The 20,354-nt window shown below is 36.3% G+C and overlaps 1 protein-coding gene across 1 annotated transcript in view; it reads left to right on the top strand.

Moving 5' to 3' along the window:
• Nucleotides 1–19,601, top strand: part of AP4E1 (adaptor-related protein complex 4, epsilon 1 subunit) — a 22,325-nt gene extending 2,724 nt beyond the window's left edge. The window contains 19 exon segments of the mRNA XM_009885709.1: nucleotides 523–596; nucleotides 2,024–2,145; nucleotides 2,989–3,148; nucleotides 3,679–3,845; nucleotides 4,471–4,544; nucleotides 6,746–6,868; nucleotides 6,958–7,067; nucleotides 7,349–7,488; nucleotides 8,899–9,011; nucleotides 9,151–9,269; nucleotides 9,980–10,282; nucleotides 11,025–11,139; nucleotides 13,221–13,356; nucleotides 14,508–14,560; nucleotides 14,563–14,759; nucleotides 15,540–16,115; nucleotides 17,568–17,752; nucleotides 18,571–18,728; nucleotides 19,176–19,601. Coding sequence (XP_009884011.1) covers nucleotides 523–596; nucleotides 2,024–2,145; nucleotides 2,989–3,148; nucleotides 3,679–3,845; nucleotides 4,471–4,544; nucleotides 6,746–6,868; nucleotides 6,958–7,067; nucleotides 7,349–7,488; nucleotides 8,899–9,011; nucleotides 9,151–9,269; nucleotides 9,980–10,282; nucleotides 11,025–11,139; nucleotides 13,221–13,356; nucleotides 14,508–14,560; nucleotides 14,563–14,759; nucleotides 15,540–16,115; nucleotides 17,568–17,752; nucleotides 18,571–18,728; nucleotides 19,176–19,336 — 3,086 coding nt within the window. The 3' untranslated portion in view covers nucleotides 19,337–19,601.
• Nucleotides 19,602–20,354: the final 753 nt, after the last annotated feature.

The following is a 20,354-nucleotide window of genomic DNA, read 5'->3' as shown; positions in this document are numbered from 1 at the left end:
AAATTATTTCCTCCTTGTTAAGAAATAACAAGGGAGTTTTTGGCATAGGATGGTGAATTTACTCTTCTGTATTCCAAGTTGAATATAAATTTTATTTGAAATGGAACTTTATACATGTTTCCCTTTTTTCAAAAAATAAGGAAGTGCATTTGTGTTGTCTAGTCTAGAGGTAATATACTTTTATCCGTGCAGGGAAGATAATATTTTTCCCGGAAATGATTTCTCATGGTGCTCTTGGCTGCTCTTTAGCTATAACAGTAATGTAATGTCTCATTTCTCACAGCTTATGAATTCTTAGCTGTTATTTGTTGAGCTTTACTGCAACTTAAATATAACTGGTTTAGCTGGAAATAAAGTCTTGATATTTAAAACATGAGCAACTGTCATCAACCCCAACAGTGGTTTTTTTTCTTGGGTTTTTGTAATTGTTTAACTTTTCTTGTGTTACAGACAGTCTTAAGTTTTCCAACTTGAAGTTGCTTATTGCTTGAAAGTAGTAATGGAGGCTGCTTTCTTTTATAGGTTACTTGGCAGTTTCTTTATTTCTGCATGAAAATCATGAACTGCTACTTCTACTTGTGAACACAGTTGTGAAGGTACAGTGTTTTTGGAGGTCTGGAGGTAAACTAAACTTGGACCAATTGTTCCTGTTCTGTGTCAGACAATGTCTAAGCTATGTACTCAGTTCTATCATGCTGTCTTAAAATTGCTGTTTCTTTGGTTAGCAATGAAAATTTGAAATAGCTTTCCCTGGCTTTTTAATTTAATCTTGGCATTCTGATATTGAAGCCATATTTTTAATTTTTTTCAGAGGAGATATACCATAAAATTTCCTTTATAAGACGTACCAGTTCTATACATTCTCAAATCCAGGAGGAGCCATGCATGTATATTTCAATGTAAATTTTTGCTTTTAGCTGACAGCAAGTATCTGTTGGCTTATTTGAATTCTTTTGATAGAAAAAGAAAATATGCTTTGGAGTGACACTGAAAATCTGTTATCTAATAATAATTTATAGGTGTCATTGTCTGTATTACTGCCTCTTTTATAGAGCGGTTGTGACTTACCGTAACTCTTTCTGTGTAATAATCACTTTTATATTATATATATTTTATATTATATGCCAAAGTCACATGAATTATAGACTGAAAGTGATGCTCATTCTGTTGTTGTGATTGAAAACTGTTTTATAATCTTTAAAAATCTGACTTGAAACTAGTACGGATATAAAAAGAACTGAAAAATGGGAGTCCACAAAGAACTAAACCAAAATGAGGACTAAAACCTATCTGGGACAAATGGCCAGAGCAAATAATGATGTGAGCTGGAAATCTTAAATGTTTTTATTTGTTTTGAAAAACAATTCTAGTCTTGTATTTCATGAATTCATCCATCCTTTTTTGGTTTAAGATTACAGTGAGCCGTATCTACTATTTTTAATTGTATTTAGGACAGACTGTGAATTTTTATTCTTTTTTTGTAGACCATTATGTGTAATTTGCATTTGCTTCTTAGGGAGTAGATAATATCTTGTGTACAAATACGTAATTGGCAGTATTATTGAACTTGCTCTTTTTTCTTTGTAATTCTTTGGGTTAGGTCAAAGGCACTGAGAGAATACTGTTGAATTCTGTGAGAAGTGACTTGTCCCACTGATCCAACTGGGGACTCAGCATAGTTTTGCAATTATAAAGCAGTTTCTGTAAACAAACGTTGATTGTAGCTCTATGTATTAATCTTGCATACGTTTAAAATATGAATGTAGTTCTATAACGTTAGTGTGAGGAGCTGCTTGTTTCTTCTTCCTGTATAAGAGAAGAAAAGAACCTGATTAGCTCAGTGAGAGCTGACACTTCTCAAACACGAGTGGACAACAGGATGGCTGGCAGCAGGATGCTTGCTGTAGGTGGGCTATGTAGGTGGGCTAGATCCAGCCTTCTTGTGAAAGATTTGGGTTATGTCTGTGCAGAATTTTAAAGTCTAAATAAAAAAATGACTGTCTTATTTCAATGACTGTAACAGGACTTACAGAGCACTAACCTAGTAGAGGTGTGCATGGCGTTAACCGTTGTCAGCCAGATCTTTCCACGGGAGATGATTCCAGCTGTTCTCCCCCTAATAGAAGACAAGCTCCAGCATTCTAAGTACGTATTAATTTACAGAATTTCAAGTGGTGCTGTATGGTCGAAAGACTTAATTTAGTAGGTAGTTTTAGTAAACTCGTGTTTTTTCTCTGAGTTGATCTTTCTAATCGTTACCTTCAGAAATTGTTCCTCTCCTAGTTTTTCTCGTGGATTCTTGTCTCATTTATTTGCAGTCTTTACTGAGTATTGGATAGGTATCATAACCAGTTTTGATAGGTAAATGTAATTGAATTTATCTGCTGAAGTCCTATTAACAAATATGTAGATGAAGAAGTGTTTGTAGAGTAAGTGGAGAAACGGATTGGGATCATTGAAGTACTTCACCAATACTCTTTTTTTATAAAGCTTTTTATAGAAACTTTGTTGGTAAAAGTGTCTGCATATATTAATACCCTTGAATTGTTTGATTCTTAATTTATAATATACCATACACAGTGGATAACAAGTGTTGTGTTGAATAGAAAGGGAACTGCAGAATGATCTGACTCAGTAACTTCTAGACAGGTGTTTTTGGGAGCTGCACATATGACCACAACAGATTAGCAGTGGCCAATTTCATTGTTTATTTGGTGGCCGTTCTTTTGAATTGTTGATCTGACATCAAGCCCTACTGCGCTTTTAAGTTTGCTTTCTCATTTCCTCACTTAGATGATATTTGCAAAGTCATTTGTTATCAAATGTGTAAAACATGTGTTCTTGTCTCCAAATCATGATGTTCTGATTGCTGGCCACATAATTTTACATTCCTGTAGAAATAACAAGTGCAAGTTTTTTTGTGAAGTCAAGTACTTAAAATACACAAGCAGCTTCATTTTGGTTTGTGTAAATCTCGTTTCTCTTCAGGGAAATTATCCGAAGAAAAGCTGTTCAAGCTTTATATAAATTCTATCTCATTGCTCCTAACCAAGTTCAGCATATTCATGATAAGTTCCGGAAAGCTTTATGTGACAGGGATGCTGGAGTCATGGCTGCTTCTTTACATATTTATCTTCAAATGATTAAGGTAGGCAAAGAATTAGAAGCACAGCTGAACTTAGGAGCTGTTTATATTTTTTTCAGATTTTAAATACACAGTGTACTTTACAGAAGTCTTGCAGAAAAAACTTTAGTTGTAATTGCTAGAAAAGTTAATTTATGTGATCATGGACGTCTGTGTTATGTCTGTTTGTGCTAGTATCCATTTAACTTGACAGATCCATGCCTTGCGTGATCTGGATGCTCAGCATCATTGGCATGCTTAGCTAGAGGATCTAACTTCTACAGTGTGTCAAAGGGTTTGCTGAAATTTGCTTGTAAAATTTTTTTTTTTTTACTGTTGCCTTCAAGTTACTTTCACTCCCTTTGCAAATGTGTGAGAAAATAGCGTAGGTTTAAAGTAAAGATCTTGCAGGTTTTGGGGGGATGAGGGTAGAAGTTTGATTTAAAGAAATGAAACCGTCAGCGTGGGTATTTTGATCTTACTCAAGATGTGGATTATTTTTACTTTTGAAGTGCTGTATCAAAATATTTAAATTGTATTTCTTTGTTATGTAGGAAAACTCATCTGGATACAAGGACTTGACGGGGAGTTTTGTAACCATCCTAAAGCAGGTAGTGGGTGGAAAGCTTCCTATTGACTTCAACTATCACAGTGTGCCAGCGCCATGGTTACAAATTCAGCTTTTAAGAATATTGGGGCTGTTAGGAAAAGATGATCCAAGGTAACCAGATCTTTCTCTGTAGTTAATATTTTGAAGCTACAAAGAATACAGTCATGACGTGTCCCTCATAGACAGCTTTCTATTTTGGTTTTTTATAAGATGATTTCATTGTTGGAACTTCTTATACATTTGTTATTAACCAATACAGTGAGCAGATACTTTTTCAACTGCAAAATTAGTTTCTTCTGGTTTACTTCTGGATTGCCTAAACAATTGATTATTGTGGAATATGCTTGAAATATATTTTTGCTGGGACTTCTGTTACTAGGTTACCAGACAACTATGCAAAAATCTGGAGTAAAGATATTTTAAAAAGTGGTGTCACTTTGTGAGGACCTAGTTGTCTGTGATCCTTTTCCTGTTGATGTTTTATTTTTCATACAAGCAGCCAGGGCAGTGTTTTTATTCTTGTGATATGGTAAACATTTCTTTTGAAACATGCAAATATCTTGTTAGATGCCATTTAGAAACACGTTATAGAGCTCTTTCACGTTAAAGTGAATCCATGGACATGAATAATTTGTGTTACGGATTTCAATACTAGTATCTGAGCTGTTTGGCAAAATAAGACTACATGCTTGTTACTGCTGCAAATTATTTAAATATTTTTTTTCTTGTTAAACAGGACAAGCGAATTGATGTATGATGTTCTAGATGAATCTTTAAGAAGAGCAGAGATAAATCATAATATTACATATGGTGGGTGAGATTATTTTTTGTAATTATCAGTATTTGGAAAGATGGAAAGTGTGAGTAGTTGATTGTGCTAAAATAGAATTATAGAATGGTTTAGGTTGGAAGGGACCTTAAAGATCATCTAGTTCCAACCCCCCTGCCAAGGACAGGGACACTTTCCACTAGACCAGTGCTTATGACAAAAATACTTATGCAGTACCTTTGAAAACTAATTATATTCTTAGTAAACAGAAACTGTTTTCTTAAATGTCCAACTAGTAAATTGTAAAACAAGTAATATATTGTGGTAGAGAGCAGTTTTTTATCATTGCAGGAAAACATTTTTATTAACTGGGAATTCATCTTGACTCAAAAGCCTCTATCCTGTGTTTGCATTGTCCTTGCCCTTAAATACAGAAAGTCAGTTTCTTCATGAAAGCTATTATTGAACATTGCTTAAGTTGAAATAACTGATACAAGAAAAATCCTAGTGATACCGCTCTGTTTATTAGAGATGCTTAGATCTTCTTTTCACTGCCGTGTGGAAGAGTGACAGCATCAGTTCTTTCCAGCTGTGTAGGGCTTTTTCTCTAGCCACAGTTAATAAAAAATTATACCTCCGGAGTTCAGTGATAGTGGTGCCTGTGAAAAGATGTTTCTGGCACACATCTCAATTTAAAATTTCTAGAACGTGGTAGAAGGCTATCTTAGTGTCATCATCTTCTCAGTGGAGAAAGCTGTATTTGTTGCTAGAACAAAGCAAAAGGAATAATTGCACTGTTAAGTTTTTTTTCTAATAGCAAGCTGAGCAATTTATTTGAATTTTTCTTTGCTTTCCCCTCCCCAGGTCTTAATACCTCCCCAAACACCCAGATCTGATGTTCTAGAACCCTACATTAAGAGCTGTTTCACTATTTAAAAAAGCATAACCCCATTATTTCATTGTTAAAGTAAAGCCCCGTAAATGTTGCCAAAGTACCTGTGCTAATGGAATGGAAAGAAAATTGAGTTGGTTTTTTTTGTAAAGCAACAGTTGGAGGGGGTAGCGGCGGGGGACCATGGCTCAAAGCTCTAGATAGATGTCTGGTGCTTACTTGATAGGTATATATTTTGTAAAGCATTGTGTAAGCTTCACTTCCACTAAAAAGAGGAGCTTTGGAGAAGTATTCTCTTTTGGTAAATAATAAATGAGGAAGCATCTGTCAGATGTTTAGTGCATTCAGTTTATTGCTTCTATTGTTTTAGGCAAGAACATACGAGTTATTGAGAGGTGTGTTGCCTTATAATGCAGACAATTTGCACTTGAAATTGCTAAGAGTTAAACATTAAATTTGTTTTAAGCACTTATGGGGCCAAAGTGGGCAGTTTATTATGATTTATGCAAGGGCATAGAATTTAGGTATGTAGTTTTTGTTCACATACGGTAAGCTTTTTGTAAACCTTCCCTTGACGATCCCAGACAAAAGAAAAATGTAATTTTGAGTGATTACTCTTTCTTACTCAAAGGCCTTGGTTATGCGCGTTTCTTGCTTCTTGTAGGCAATTGAGTTGTTAATATACTGGTCTTGCTTAGATTTAGGTCTGTAAGGCTTGAGAAGAGTAGGTGGTTGTCTGTTGGACAGTTCAGTTAGAGACTGAATTACAAGAACAACTGAAAAATACGTCATGATTTTAAATGCCAGTTAACCTGGGGAGAATAGCTTGGTCTGAAGCTTTGCCCGAATTGCTGCCACAAAGGGTTCATTGCTTCTTGGGTCTTGTTCAGTTTACTTCTATCTTTTTCTCAAACAGCTACATAAAGGCTTTTTTTAAAAAGGATGTTCTTGGGATGACTTTAGTTGTTGGTAGTAACTAAGAAATCACATGAATTACTGAAAAAATACTGTCTCAGATATTTCATAGTTGCCCATTGGCGTTCTAAAATCTTTCCCAGTCCAGTCCTTTGAGCAACTGTAAGAGACTTCAAAGTTGGAAGATCTTTAAGGACACGAAGTTGTATGCACAATGGCAAAGGTTAATAAAAAATATGTATATACTAAAGGAGATAGTATTTCATCCTGTTTTTACATATGTCAGTAGGTACTCTGCAGTTAGATTCAGTGGGGGTGGGACAGCACTGAAGTTCCTTGATATAGTCAATGAGCTTGTTTGCTTCCAAAAAATTTTTGCATTATAGAAGTATTTAATACAAATTAATTACGTGTGGGTTTTTTTCCCTCCCACAGCCATCTTGTTTGAATGTGTCCAAACAATTTATACAATTCATCCCAAATCTGAACTGCTTGAAAAGGCTGCCAAGTGCATTGGAAAATTTGTTTTGTCACCTAAAATTAATTTGAAATACTTAGGTAAGGATAACCGATTTCATTAAGATGTTTTTAATTTGATCGTAGTAGTATAAATTCTTTTATATAATTTCCAATTGCTCATATTCTAGGTTTAAAGGCTCTGACCTATGTCATCCAGCAGGATCCTAATCTGGCACTTCAGCACCAGATGACAATAATCGAATGTCTTGACCATTCAGATCCCATTATTAAAAGGGAGGTCAGTGAATTTTTAAATGTCAAAAATTAAGTTAATTTTTAAGATGGATGATAGGTTTCCTAAAATGAGGATTGTAAAAGGCATATTATGTCTCAGTTATTGAGAGTGAGCAGTTATGAACAATACTGATGTGACAAGCTGTGTAGATAAGCAGTGTATTTATTTAAGACTTGTCAAGTACAGTTGCTCAATTTGGCATCATAGTAAAGTGTTTCTGTTTGCCTGCTTCCCCTTTTCAGTCATCAGAGCCAATTATATCTATTTTTTCCTTTCTCTTTCAGACTTTAGAGCTGCTCTATAGAATTACAAACGGACAGAATGTAATTGTCATAGTTCAGAAGATGCTTGACTACTTAAAAGAAAGCAAGGAAGAATATGCTATCATCAGCTTAGTTGGCAAAATAGCAGAACTAGCTGAGAAATATCCTTTTATTTTTCTGAACTAGCTGAGAAATATCCTTTTATTTTTCTGAAGCTTTGGAGTCAGAGCTCAGGCAAATGTAGCACGGGTACCTTTCAAAGCATCTTTCATGATCGCTGGAAGTAAGTGTTACAGCTGTGCTTTCCACTCTTTCATATGCAAAACAAATATGCAAAAGAAATTGCATACAAAAATGACCACGGTGTTTCCTGTATTTCACTGAGAGGTGGTCATGTCACTCAAAATGCTTTACTTTGGCTTTGGAGTTTAGAATGAAAACCTTGTGTTTTCAAATTAAAACTTTGAGGTCTTAGACCACTGCACGGAGAGAGATGCCTCAGTGCTGCATTGAGTGCTGTTCTGTAATTGTGGGTATGATCTTCCTGTCGGGGAACTCTGTGTTGGTGTACGGATTTTAAGAAAAACACGTTTTCATAGAAATAAAGAAAACATTATTTAACTATGCCAAAAAGATGAAAGTCACAATTAGGCATTTGGCATATGGTGGACATTGCTGTTAGACTTCCCATTGGCTGATTTTCTGTACGTATTCTTGTCTGATAATTTGAATTGTAAGCTCTTTATAAGGGAGAGCTACCTTACCATCGTATTTGTACACTGCTTGGCACAGACAGTAGCATAAGAAAAAAAGCTGTGTTGTCATGCAGTATGCAAAAATAAGACAATAATATTAATGTTTCTGTGCTGTTGAAAACTTCCATTCAGTAAGTGCATTTTCAGGACTTATTTGAGGGAAGCCAGAAGCTAACTTCCAAAGTTAGCAAAGGCCTATCAAATTTTAAATGTATAAGAAAAGCAGAGTTGTTTTCTGTGGAATACTTGAAAATATTTCTTGTTTTTCAGTAAATCAACAGCAGAAGACTGCTGAAAAGAACAGCTTAGTCTGTCATTGATCGTGTGATACTGGGTAGACAAAGTGAAAAGATTATGCTGGAAAGCCAGCATGGAACAAGTGTGAACTTAAGATACAGTAGGACAAGTTTTCCGAACTAAATCCTTGTGTGAATATGGCTGTTCCTACTGTGTGAAGTCTGCTTAGACTCCTGTTTTTCACTCTAATGTTTATTCACGCACATCTTAAGATGTATTGGTTGGCAAGCCAGCAAATTGCCTAGCTGTAAAGTTCCTGCGTGGGTTTTTTCAACAGGGCAGTAATTTAAGATTTCTCTACCCGACAGCCAGTTTTCATGAAGTTTACAGGAAACACTTTATAAAAGATACAGGAATATTTCCTCTTCAGTTAGATTGAGCTGATATTTGACCATCGGGATGACAACTTACTGGAGAGAGCAAGATGGGTAGCTTATTTGTGGAAAATGTGTTCCTCGGGAAACACAGTAAAAAAGAAAAAGTTATGCCTTAGCACTTCATTCCTTAACATCTGGACACGTATGCCCCTGACAATGAGTGGTTCATCCAAACAATGAATGCTGTGTTTTCAGTTGGAGGTGACGTTGTACATCCTGATATCCCAAACAACTTTCTGAGGCTGCTGGCTGAAGGTGAGATACTCCCCGAATGTTCTGAAGAATTAGACGTGTTCCTTAATCATCTGGCTTTTTCTTTGAAAATGCGCTTTGAAATATTTGGTGAGAGGTGGTGTTTACGTTGCAGGCAAAGTATGTATTGTTTTCTATCTAGGATTTGATGACGGAAAAGAAGATGATCAGTTACGGATATATGCAGTACAGTCTTATTTAGCCTTACTTGAAGAGGAAGATGCATTGTATCCACAGAAATTCCTTCAAGTGATGAGTTGGGTAAGGTAGATGTGGTCAAAATTGAATACACAGATATGATAAAACTGTCAAAGGTGGTGATGGTTTCAATAAATCTTTTGAACATATATTCGTAGTCATGAATATTCAGTTTTTACTTGAAGTCAAGATAATATGCTGAATTCTATTTTTAGTGACCTCTTTTGATGTCTGAGGACTACTTAGCTTGTCATAGTTTGTGCAAAAATTGACTTGCTCCCTTTAAGGCAGGTGACTATTGGAATGCCTTAGCAGCCACATGGATCTCATTGCATGCTGAGCACCTCTCTGTCTTCGTCAGAATTAGGCCAGATGTGGCTGTGAAATGCTTTTTTAGTCTTGCAGGCCAAGTGCTATGCTAGTATTGTCTGGCGCCTGGGTAAGCTTCAGCTTCCTCCCAAGGAAGGGGCTGCAGTGTGAGCAAATCATGTTTTTTAACGGCCTAATTGCTATGTTTAGCTCTCTTTTCAACACAGCTATTTGATTTTTAAGAAGCTAAAAGCTGGGGTCTGCTGAAGTAAATGCAATGATCATTTCAAGCCTTTGACATTTAAAACACCACATGGTAAAGAAATAATGTAGAACATGTTCAAATAATAGTTTCTTGAATGTGAGGTGGATTTTATTGTGTTGTAGTCCTGCATTCTAATTTCGAAACTGAAAGCACTGCTCTTTGTGACTAAGTACATATCTTGTCTGTTCTTTGTGAATAGGTATTGGGGGAATATTCCAGCCTTGTTACAGATGTTGATCCAGAAGTTGTTTTGACAAAGCTCCACAGCCTGCTGAAGAAGACTTTTGTTACTCCTGAAACTAAAGCGTGGCTAATGGCTGCAGTCACCAAGACAGCATCACGTACCTCCTGTTCTAGCACAGTTGACAAACTAATCCAAGAATTTAGCAACTCTCTAGATACCTGCATGAGACAATACGCCTTTGAATTGAAGCATCTGTGTGAAGACAAAGCACTGATGAAAAACTTGCTTCCATTTGATGCTAGTTGCAATGACATGGTGGTAAGACAGCTGCAACCTGTGTTCTTCATGAACCTTTTTGTAGTTTGGGCAGTTGAATATTTTGGTAAAAAGTGTTTTCGGAATGAATGATATCTGATGGTTCAAACTGGTGCCACTCTTCAATCTGCTTAAAGTGAGTTTTCAGAAACATGTGAGGAATTGTAGTGTTCTATACTGAAAGACAAAGAGCCATAGTGTTTAGTTAGTAAGCTGGGGTAGCTTTTAACAAAATTATGATTTCATACACTGATGTATTTTTTTTGTTGCCTTTTTTTAAAGACAAGTTAGGCCTGTTTTAGTGATATGGTACTGCTTTATAGTTCAAAGGGTTTATTTCCTCTTCAGAAACTACTGATCTTCGCACTGAAGTGTCCATAATAAATGATGGAAAACAGTATTGATATTGCTGAGGTTTTTGAGGGGGGGGGGTGTTTGAATTCAGTGTTTTCATACTACGGTAGGATTGACCACTCCGCTCTGTTTTATTTTTCTCTTTTTTTTTTTTAAGGGAAAAAAATCAATAGCCGAGGAGTTAATTTAAGTTACAAATCTCTAGCTCAAAGTCTGTTTCAACATATTTGCTTACCAATTTCTGTTAATACAGCAGCTTTATTGGTAGATATGGGAGATGTGAGGCAGAAGATCCCAATTTGCTGATAAGACGCAATATTCTTCTGTTAACTTCAGGCTCATGTAGAGAAAATATTTCAGTTGCTTTCTCACTTTTCTTAATTCTCTGTAGGTAGATGCTTCTTTGTCTTTTCTGGATGGGTTTGTGGCTGAGGGACTTGGTCGTGGTGCAGCACCGTATAAACCTCACCACCAGAGACAAGAGGAGAAACTTTCTCAGGAAAAAGGTGACTGTTAGTTTGCTGCATTTATTAAATAGCTGGTAAATTACCTGATGAGTATTAAGAAAGAATCTCAGTGTACAGTTAATATTATTTCTTAAAGTGATGTTATCTTAATACTAGACTTAGCTAAGTTCAAGTTAGATTTTAGTTCCACATCAGTCTAGCTGGTATATGTAACTTCATTTATCGTGGGTTGCTGTACTGCAGATGAGAATGTTTTACTATAAACTCTGCTTGGTCTGTGGGGTTGGAAACTTATGGGGATTATTAAAGTGAAAGCAAAGGATTCCTCACTTTACTATTCTGAGCACTTAGTCTTGACTGTGGAATTATAGTTTGCAGTTATAAGCATTGTGAACTTATTTTATGACACAAATCTTAGATTTCTTACCTATTGTAGGTACAGTGAAGACAGCAGTATGAGCTTTTATTTGTTTAAAAATACCCCAAAACTTTACCTATAGTGCATTATTTTTTTTTATTTTTACTTTTTTGCCACAGAAATACTCGTTTATTATAGCCAGTCACATAAGGATTTCTTTTAGACACTTCTGAATGTTTCACTTTGAGGTTGGAAAGCTTTTCTACAACATTCCCCAGCTTAACTTTACTGTTGAGGAATTAGAAAAATGAGTCTTCTACATTGCATTATCTAGAATTAAATTATTATTTTTAAAACTGTGCAGGTTAATGAATACAATAAATAATATTGCTATTTGCTTGCATGTGTAGCTTGGCAGAATTTAACACTTTTCTGAGATAATTATAAATTGAGAGTGTTACATATACAGCCTCCACTTTAAGTCTGCTAGAAAATTCAAATTTTTGGTGGAGAAATGTTGAACAAGGTCAAATATGTTGAAACTGGTTATTCTATACTGTTTTTTCATGCATATAAAGCCCAATGAGAGATACAATCTACTGTATGTCAGGTTGAGCTCATGACAGTGTGTGACACTGAGGTGTTGAGAAGAAATTAGTTGTCTTTGCTGCTGAGAACATCCATTTAGTGCACTGGTGTTTGCAGCCTTCTTACAATTTTGCAAGGAAGCTGTTGTAGGAACCGGGTTATGAATTGCTGTTTTTTCTGAGTAATCACAAGTACTGATTAGCATCTTCCACTGGTTCATAAATATTCTAGGAGTTAACATATAGATGAGGGAGAATATTAAAAAATATTCTAGAAGGGGAGTCCACTGAGTTTATTGAAATTCTTTCTTTATAGATAAATTACATAGATCTAGATAATTTATGGGTTGGTAGGGTTTGAATATCTTTATGTAGATGCTGTTTATCGAAAGGCCCTTGGACCTCCATGCTTTCTTGCTTCTTTATGGGACAGGACGCTTCCTTAGCACTGCCTCCTCCTTTATCAGGAGACTTCTCTCATCCCAGATGCCCAAAAGCTTTGCCCTGCTGCTTCACTTTGCTGGGAAGAAGAAAGCGTAAGGCTGGGGTGGAGGTGAGGGAAAGGGACTGTACCCCTTGATAGTTGCAGGGCTGCAAAGGAGAGTCTGTGCTCTGCTTCGTACATAACAATGACTGTTTATGTTACAGTCCAAAACAATTTTTAGAAGCTAGTCAAACTAGGTTTTGATTCGTAAAGCATAGCTAAGGCAGCTGGTTCTGAATCCTGATTTACAGTCTTAGTGAAAATGATTTATCACCCAAGGAGTCAAGTATGTTTGCAAAGCAGGCAGTGAGATAGGGACGTAATGCTGTGGACTCAAAATGTTACTTCGGCTGATGAACAAATGGAAAAGCTCACTGGTGGAGACCCAATACAGTACTTCTCTTTACAAATACTAAGCATTGGCAGATCTTTTTAGTGGTACACTGTAAGTCACTATTTCTGTTTAATTTCAGTATTTAAAACCAAATACCAAATGAGCATGTTTTAGATGAATCCTCTGTGTGTCTAAAAAAACTTAATTTGAGAACAGAAACATCCATTTTTAATGAGGATAGGATCCTGAATGGGAAGCCTGAGAAATGCAGCAGTACAGCATATCTATTTTCAGAAAATAGATTTTTCTTACCTTTTTATGCCTCATTTTAATTTTAAGATTCTTTTTGTCTTGCAGCTCTGAATTTTGAACCTTATGGATTGTCATTTGGTTCAAGCATGTCCACATCTGGCATCACTGGCAGACAGTCTCCCACTGGTTTATCTTTTGGTTCTGATACATCTGGTAATAGTGCTGAGACAGGACATAAAGAGTGAGTTAATTTGTGTTTGAAATCATGTACATTTAAACTTCTCTTCTTGTCAGTATCACATGTCTTTGCTTCATCATTACATGGAACTGAGAAGAATATAGCTGAACTTGGAAACCTCTATGACATAAGAAGAAATTCAGGATAGTATCATCTTAGATTTTTTTCTAGTTACTTCAAATGTAGTAAGACTGTTCTTTCACTTTCTTCACAAAGTACAAATTAAGTGATAGTTAATGGAGTAAAATTGGGAAAGGGTTAACTGGTGATTATGTGATCAAGTGTTAGGGTTTGTTTTTTTTTCTTCCTCTGGCTGCTTTCTTTTTTTTACAGTCTAAGCTTACTTTTTTTTGGGCTTACAATAATGTGCCTTTTTTAAGGAAACATTTTGACATAAAAGTGAGGCTAAGATTTGCATTGTAAGATACTCCTTAGGTTTTAGAACACTTCAAATAACTTCCATATCTGTAGTTTCATACAAATTAATAACTTAATTTCTACATAAATTGGTGTGCAGGAAACCTTGGAAGCTTTTTCAGATTCTTTAACCAGTTTGTGTAAGAAAATATGAGTGAGACTTTTATGTGTAGGACTTGCCGCATTTAGCCTGTGTCTGTTGAATTAACTTCTGCTAGAGTTCACGGTGTCTGAGAACATGAACTTTTCATAAGAAATAAAAATACTTTTTAAGTCTCTTCTTATTTTCAGTCTCTAACTTAAATTATTTTTGAAGGAATCAGCAAGAGAACTATTTCAATATTCTTAGAGATTCCCAGAATCTTTCTCCTGGGGAGATGTTGCTTGTATTCCCTTTGAAAAAATTAATCAAATACATTATGAATGTAATCTGAAACTCGGGATGGAGTTGGAAAACAGTTTACTACTGACTGCAGGTGTCTAATGCTGATTGGCCACAGGTCTGTGCTTAGGACTATATAGCTCAGTCCAAGTTTGCATTTGCACAGTGTTTAAAACTAATGAATGACGTTGCTAACAGAACTTCATGCAGATGCAAAAGTGTTCATTTATATTCCACTACTTGCTCTGTGTATCAAAGTACCGAAGTTGTGAAGGATGTTTAGAGTGTTGGCATGCTTCTGTGAACGTGGTGTGTTCATACGGTTGATCCTGCTTTGTTTTGTTTGCCTTTTTAGGACAAATACTCTGAAACTTGAGGGAGTACGCAAGCTATGGGGAAAAGAAGGTTATTAAAGAAAAAAAAAAAAGTAGGAAAAGAAAAAGAGCCACAAACTGTTTCCTGTGGCAGCTTATTAGCAGGACAGGTGGGTGATCCTCCTGCATCGCGGTCGGATCAAGTTGCCAGCCTCTCCGAGGAAGACAAAGAGAAGCAGCAGTTGGCATCAACTTTGTTTATCGGGCTAGGATCAAATGCTGGTGTCAGTCTGGTAAGTGGTTTTCTTTGAGACTTACCAGTTTAAAGTTTATATATTGCCTTATTACAATTACAGATATTTATATGTAAATGGGGGTCAAATTAGTGTTGTGGTAAAACAAGGCAAAAAACCCCAAGTAATTGAAAAACTATTGAAAATTACTGCTGCTATCTGATCATTTAGGAACCTGAAGCAGGTTGGATATTACTTGGTTAAGCAATCTCTGGAGCAGACCTGATTCAGTAACTAGAACTTCCCTCTATTTACATGTTGCGCTTCAAGTTTTAGTCTGTTTTCCCTAATAACTGTTCCTTGACCCAACTTTGCAGGACTGTTGGCTTGCATTTGGCAGCGAGCCTAGAGTTTAACGTCCTATGTCAAGACTGTTTTTTTTATTTATGTATGGTAATATGCAGTGCACTAAAGAATTCACTATTAGGTAATCTTTTTAAGACTGGTATTATCATATTGCCAACGCAAATCTTGGCATTTATCGCTGGTTTAACCAGAAAATGTTCAGCTGTGCTTGCTTTTTAATATTTCAGCTTTTAGTTTATGTTTTAGAGAACCTCAACTCATTCTTGCATTATAGGCTAATCGTATACCCTGTAAGAAATAAAAGAAAAGCCTATTATGGGGTCCATTAAAATGTTTGGAATCTATTTGTTTTTGTCATCTGAATTGATTCCTGGGTCGTTATTTGTCCTTGCTCACTGTTTCATGCTGTTAACAGTAACACAGCTGGTTGCTAGAAATTTCCCCATTTATTTTTTTTTTATTTCCCCTTTTCAGATGGGGAAAGTGGACACAAGTACTCAGAAGTTCAAAAGGAGATCGAAGATCAATGAAACTCAAAATAGTGAGGAGCCGTCAGACTTCCAAAGTAGTGCTGCTTCAGATTTTGGTCCCTTACTTGATACAGTACCTATTGTCATGGAAGACTGCGAGGGAGATATACACACAAGGTTAAGGAAGGCTTCCCTGTGTTCTTCAGATATTGTAGAAGATAATTCAGCATTTGAAACACCTCAGTCCCTAAAAAAATCTGGGCTGGATGACAGACTTTCAGATAGTAGACTGTCACAATCGTCTTTGTTTGCTGATAGTAATATTGAAATTTTTCAGCCTTCTCCAAGTGCTCAGTGTGAAAGTGCCAGTAAAACACCGGTGGTCCCTTCCTTACCAGAAGAGCTGGAAGAGCTCACTCACTCTGAAGTAGCGGAACTTTGTCAGAGTGATGCCTTAGCTCTGTATTTATGTAAGGTCTGGACAGATGACTCTCTGTTGCTCACTGTTTTTGTTTCAAATAAAACCACTTCTGCACTTAATACTGTGAACTTAGTGTTTGAAGAAGCAGAACATTTTCAGGTAAGAAACTTTGTTGCCATTATATTTCAAATTCACTGGGAATGTCTTGCTTTTTGCTTGCTTTTAAGTGTGCAATATTTGATTTAATGTCACAGCCATGCCTTGTTCCCAAAGCATTTCCTTACAATCTGTGGTATGGCTATTACACGCATCCAAAAGGGTAATGAAAGAAATCTCAGTACTAAACTTGGTGTCATTTGGTATAAAAGCTAATGTTTCACTTTTTTAATTTACCTTGATTTTTGTCGCCTGCTGCTTCCCTCCGTATAACAAATATGTATGATTTTTCAGTTGTGAATTCAGTTTCGTGGTGTTTGGCTGAATGCAAACCTCACCAGTCATACTCAGAATGCCAAAGAAATCACTGTAACTTTTTTTTGTCCAAGTTTGACTACTGGGTTTGTGCATTTATTTGTATATATCTGATAGGCCGACATGATGCAGTTTCTTCCTTCACATAAAATTGTGTAAGCTTGCTTCAGGTTTTGGGTTTTTTATGTTTTTATTAAAGACTTCAGTCATATTTCATTCTTGTTCTCATGCATTCAGTTGGTGTTGGAGAGGAGTTGGTCAGTGTGATTTTTTTGTTTGTTTTGTTTTTTGACTTGGCTACATCTGGGATTTAACTATGGTTGGCAAAAAGCATGCGATAGTCGTGATTGAAGCATCACTTAAATAATTGGGAAGCTATTTAGGAATTGTGTATTGGCATGATTATCCATGGATTCTGCTGAAAGCAGCATAGAATTAGGAAACCTTGGAGACACTCAGCAAGTGGTAACTGGACAAACAGAATTAAGGTGAATGTTTCTTTTAGAATTGACTTAATCAAGGAACTTCTAATTGGTTATGAAGTCTCCTTGCTTCCCATTTCTGGCTTGAATCAAACCTGTCATGGCATTGATAGAAAGTGAGCATTTCCTGTCTAGTTTTTCCTTGTAATTCATTTAAGTTTCTACACAGACCGCTACTACAGATAGAATCTGTGTTACTAGTTTGTTTGGAGAGGCCGCGGACTGCTGAGCAATCTTGAAATTATCCTTGTTATTGGGGATGATCTCTCAACTCTTTGCTTTTAATATATAGCTTGGGGTATATTGCAGTGTTGCTTGCTCTTGTATACTCGTTTATTTTTGGACTGAACTACAGAATTCAGATTCTTGGCCATAAATTCTCTTTCTCTCTGAGCAGTCGTTCTGGGTGGGAAAAGCCAATTGGCAGAAAGAGATCAATTTCCCCAGTGTTTTAATTCTTATAAACTTTTGTAGATGTTAATGATTGATTTATCTTCAACAAGAGCTGAGAAATGGTAGCTCTATTCACTTGCCAAAAAGTCCAAGAAAAATCAATTGAAATCAAAGGCACTGACACAATTTTATAGCTGTATCTTAGCCACTTGCGCAACTTGACAGCAAGACTTATATTCTATATTCCTTTTAAACAATTATATAGATTTTGGAGAGTCCCACCTACCAGTTTCCCGTAATTGAAGCTCAAAGTGTGGAACGTTGCCAGAAATGTGTGTGGATGGACAAAATCTGTACACAGGGAATTCTTTCTGGCTTCGTTAATTACCAGTCGGAGATGGACACTCACCTTGAATTTTCAGTAACTTTATCATTGTTGGACTTCATCAGGTAAATAAAATAAGCTGCAGTTTTTAAAAAAACATCTACTCAAATAAGTATTAGACAAGGACAGGATGATTTCGGTATTGATTATAAAAATATAAGGCTTCATCTTGAGCAGCTAATTTTAATCTAATTGAGATGACTTTAAGATAGTAAATGGTTATTTACACACTAACAAAAAAGGAGCAAAGTTCTAGGAAGAAGTACAAATCCAGTAAGAATATTGACACTAGCTGCAGGTTAGAATAGTCTTGAAGAACAGAATGCGTTTTTGAGGAGGCTAACAGAGCAGTGAAGAGAAGGGCATGCTGTTTTAAAATATGGCATAATATAAACATGTCAAACTGAAATAAGTGATATGAATACAGACCCATACATGATATGGAAAGGCTGACAACTTTTGCAGGGAAAGAAGAAAGTTCATTCTATTCATTTTTGAACACTGCATTTATTTTATGAGTAAAAAAAAGCGAGTGTTCTTTTTCCAATAGACTTTCCTGTTATACAATGAAATCCACCTTGTTTGCCATAATAAAGTCTACCTCTTGTTGAACGTGTTTTGTCTCTTTCAATGGGCAAATGTCTCAAGGCCATTCACTTTGGTCTTCCATTTAAATAGAATAATGTATTTTTTTAAAATTTAGAAATCTAAAGCAAGGAATAGAAACTGTTTTTAAGTATTAATCTGGGAAGAGGAGGGCTTTGTTTAAACTTATTGCTTGCTCTATTGTCCATTTGTTTCCAGGTGTGATTTTTGGGGAGACCAAATATATTCTCAATAATGTATCTTATTTTGCTAAGATATGCGGTGAACTTATTTCTAGGCCCATGGAAATGACTACAGAAGACTTTGGGAAGCTGTGGTTGTCCCTTTCCAATGATGTGAAACAGAATATAAAAATGTCATCTTCTCAAGATTCCCTTTCAGCAGCTCTGAATACACTGCAACAGAAGCTGAAACTCCATATAGTTGACATTATAGGTGAGTGAAAGTATACTGTAAGGTTGCTTACAACCTGTAGTTTGTCTGAGGAGAATAAGTGCACGGAAGCAGGTATCTTACAGTCTAAGGCAGGGAACGTTTAAGAGCATAATAGACGCGGGAGCGTTGTCCTATGGACTTTATTTGCCTTACTCAAGGGTCTATGAAGACTGATGTAAAGGTACAAGTGTACAACAAACAGTAGATTTTGCAAGGGAGCAAACTTGTGCTGTGAAGAGTTTTGGACAGGATAAGAAGGTGGGAATAATAAAATACGAAGCTGGGATTGCATGCAGGAGGCGTGATTTTTGGTGCTGTGTTAGGGGAGTAGGCGTAAGAGTAGGAGAGAAGAGCAGAAAGTTTGAGAGAAAGGTACATTTTTTGTGAACTGTACTGTAGCTCTTGTTAATTGTTGCTTCATTTGTTTTCTGTGGCTTCTGTTTTAAGGTAATGAGGGAATACTGGCATGCCAGCTACTTCCATCTGTGCCCTGTCTGCTGCACGGTCGTACTCACTCGGGGATGCTGGCTTTGTGGTTCCGATCGCCTTGTTCTGCTCTTCCAGACGGTTTGCTTTATCACTGTCAAAAGGTGATGGAGGAATCCTAATAACAATAGTGCCTGCCTTAATCTATTTGGTGTGAGAAAAGCAAATCAAAGATTTATACCGTTGCACAGATAATTACCAAAGCTAAATTAAGATACTGCTTCTCGGAAGCATTACAAGTTTTCTTCCAGCTTGCATGTGTCATGTGGACTTGTGGGGGAAGAATGATGACCTACGTTACGCCTGCAAAAACGTGCTCAGGACTGTACAGTGACGAACAAGTAATCCATTAAAGTATTGTTACCTGTTTAAGTGAAATTATATTTCTTAATTTTGTTGTAAATGACTGAAAGTATTTATTTTTGTTACGCAGCTTTTATAGATGCCAACAACTATTGCTCATAGCAAATACTTAAATATGATTTTAAAGAAAATGTATCTGCATTATGAGGTCAGACTTGATCAGTTATCAGGATCATCTAATTTTATTTTGATATTTTTTTCTAAAGCTATTTTTAAGCACTGCTGGCAACAAGACCAGTACTGGTGGTTGTATAAAGTAACTTATATAGCAACAAATGCATGTTTTGAAAATAGTTGAAAGATTTTAGTGAGCAACACACTTCCCACGATCTTTGATGTTTACCATTTAAGCGGTAACATCTAAATAGGTTTTTGCTAGGAGGCAGGCGTGTCAAATTGTATTGAAGCACCTCCTGGGGGATGATCTGAGGCCCCTCAGGTTAGTTCCTGTCTCCACTTCTTCCTGCCTCGTGTTTCAGTCACGTTCCCTTTCCTTCGGGGTGTGTGACAGTCCCTGAATATCGGTGTGTGTCCAGAGATATGGTTCATGTGGATTAAGTCTGAGATGACTGAGGTGGGGGTAGTTGGCTGTGGACGTGTTGGCTACTTGTTAGTTGGCTAGTGGACATCTTCATTGCTCTCCGGTCAATCCTATACTTTTACTCTGGCCAATCTCTCTGTCCATGAAAATTCACATGGAAGAAACTTTAATTTATTTTTGCTTCTCATTATTTATCGCCTCAGTATGACTCTTCAAGCCTTTGATTTGCGCAGATG

This window comes from Charadrius vociferus, unplaced genomic scaffold (assembly GCF_000708025.1).
Source record: "Charadrius vociferus isolate BGI_N301 unplaced genomic scaffold, ASM70802v2 scaffold325, whole genome shotgun sequence".
NCBI classification, from domain to species: Eukaryota; Metazoa; Chordata; class Aves; order Charadriiformes; family Charadriidae; genus Charadrius; species Charadrius vociferus.
The sequence above is the reverse complement of the archived record's forward strand: the minus strand, read 5'-3'. Positions and strand labels throughout refer to the sequence as shown.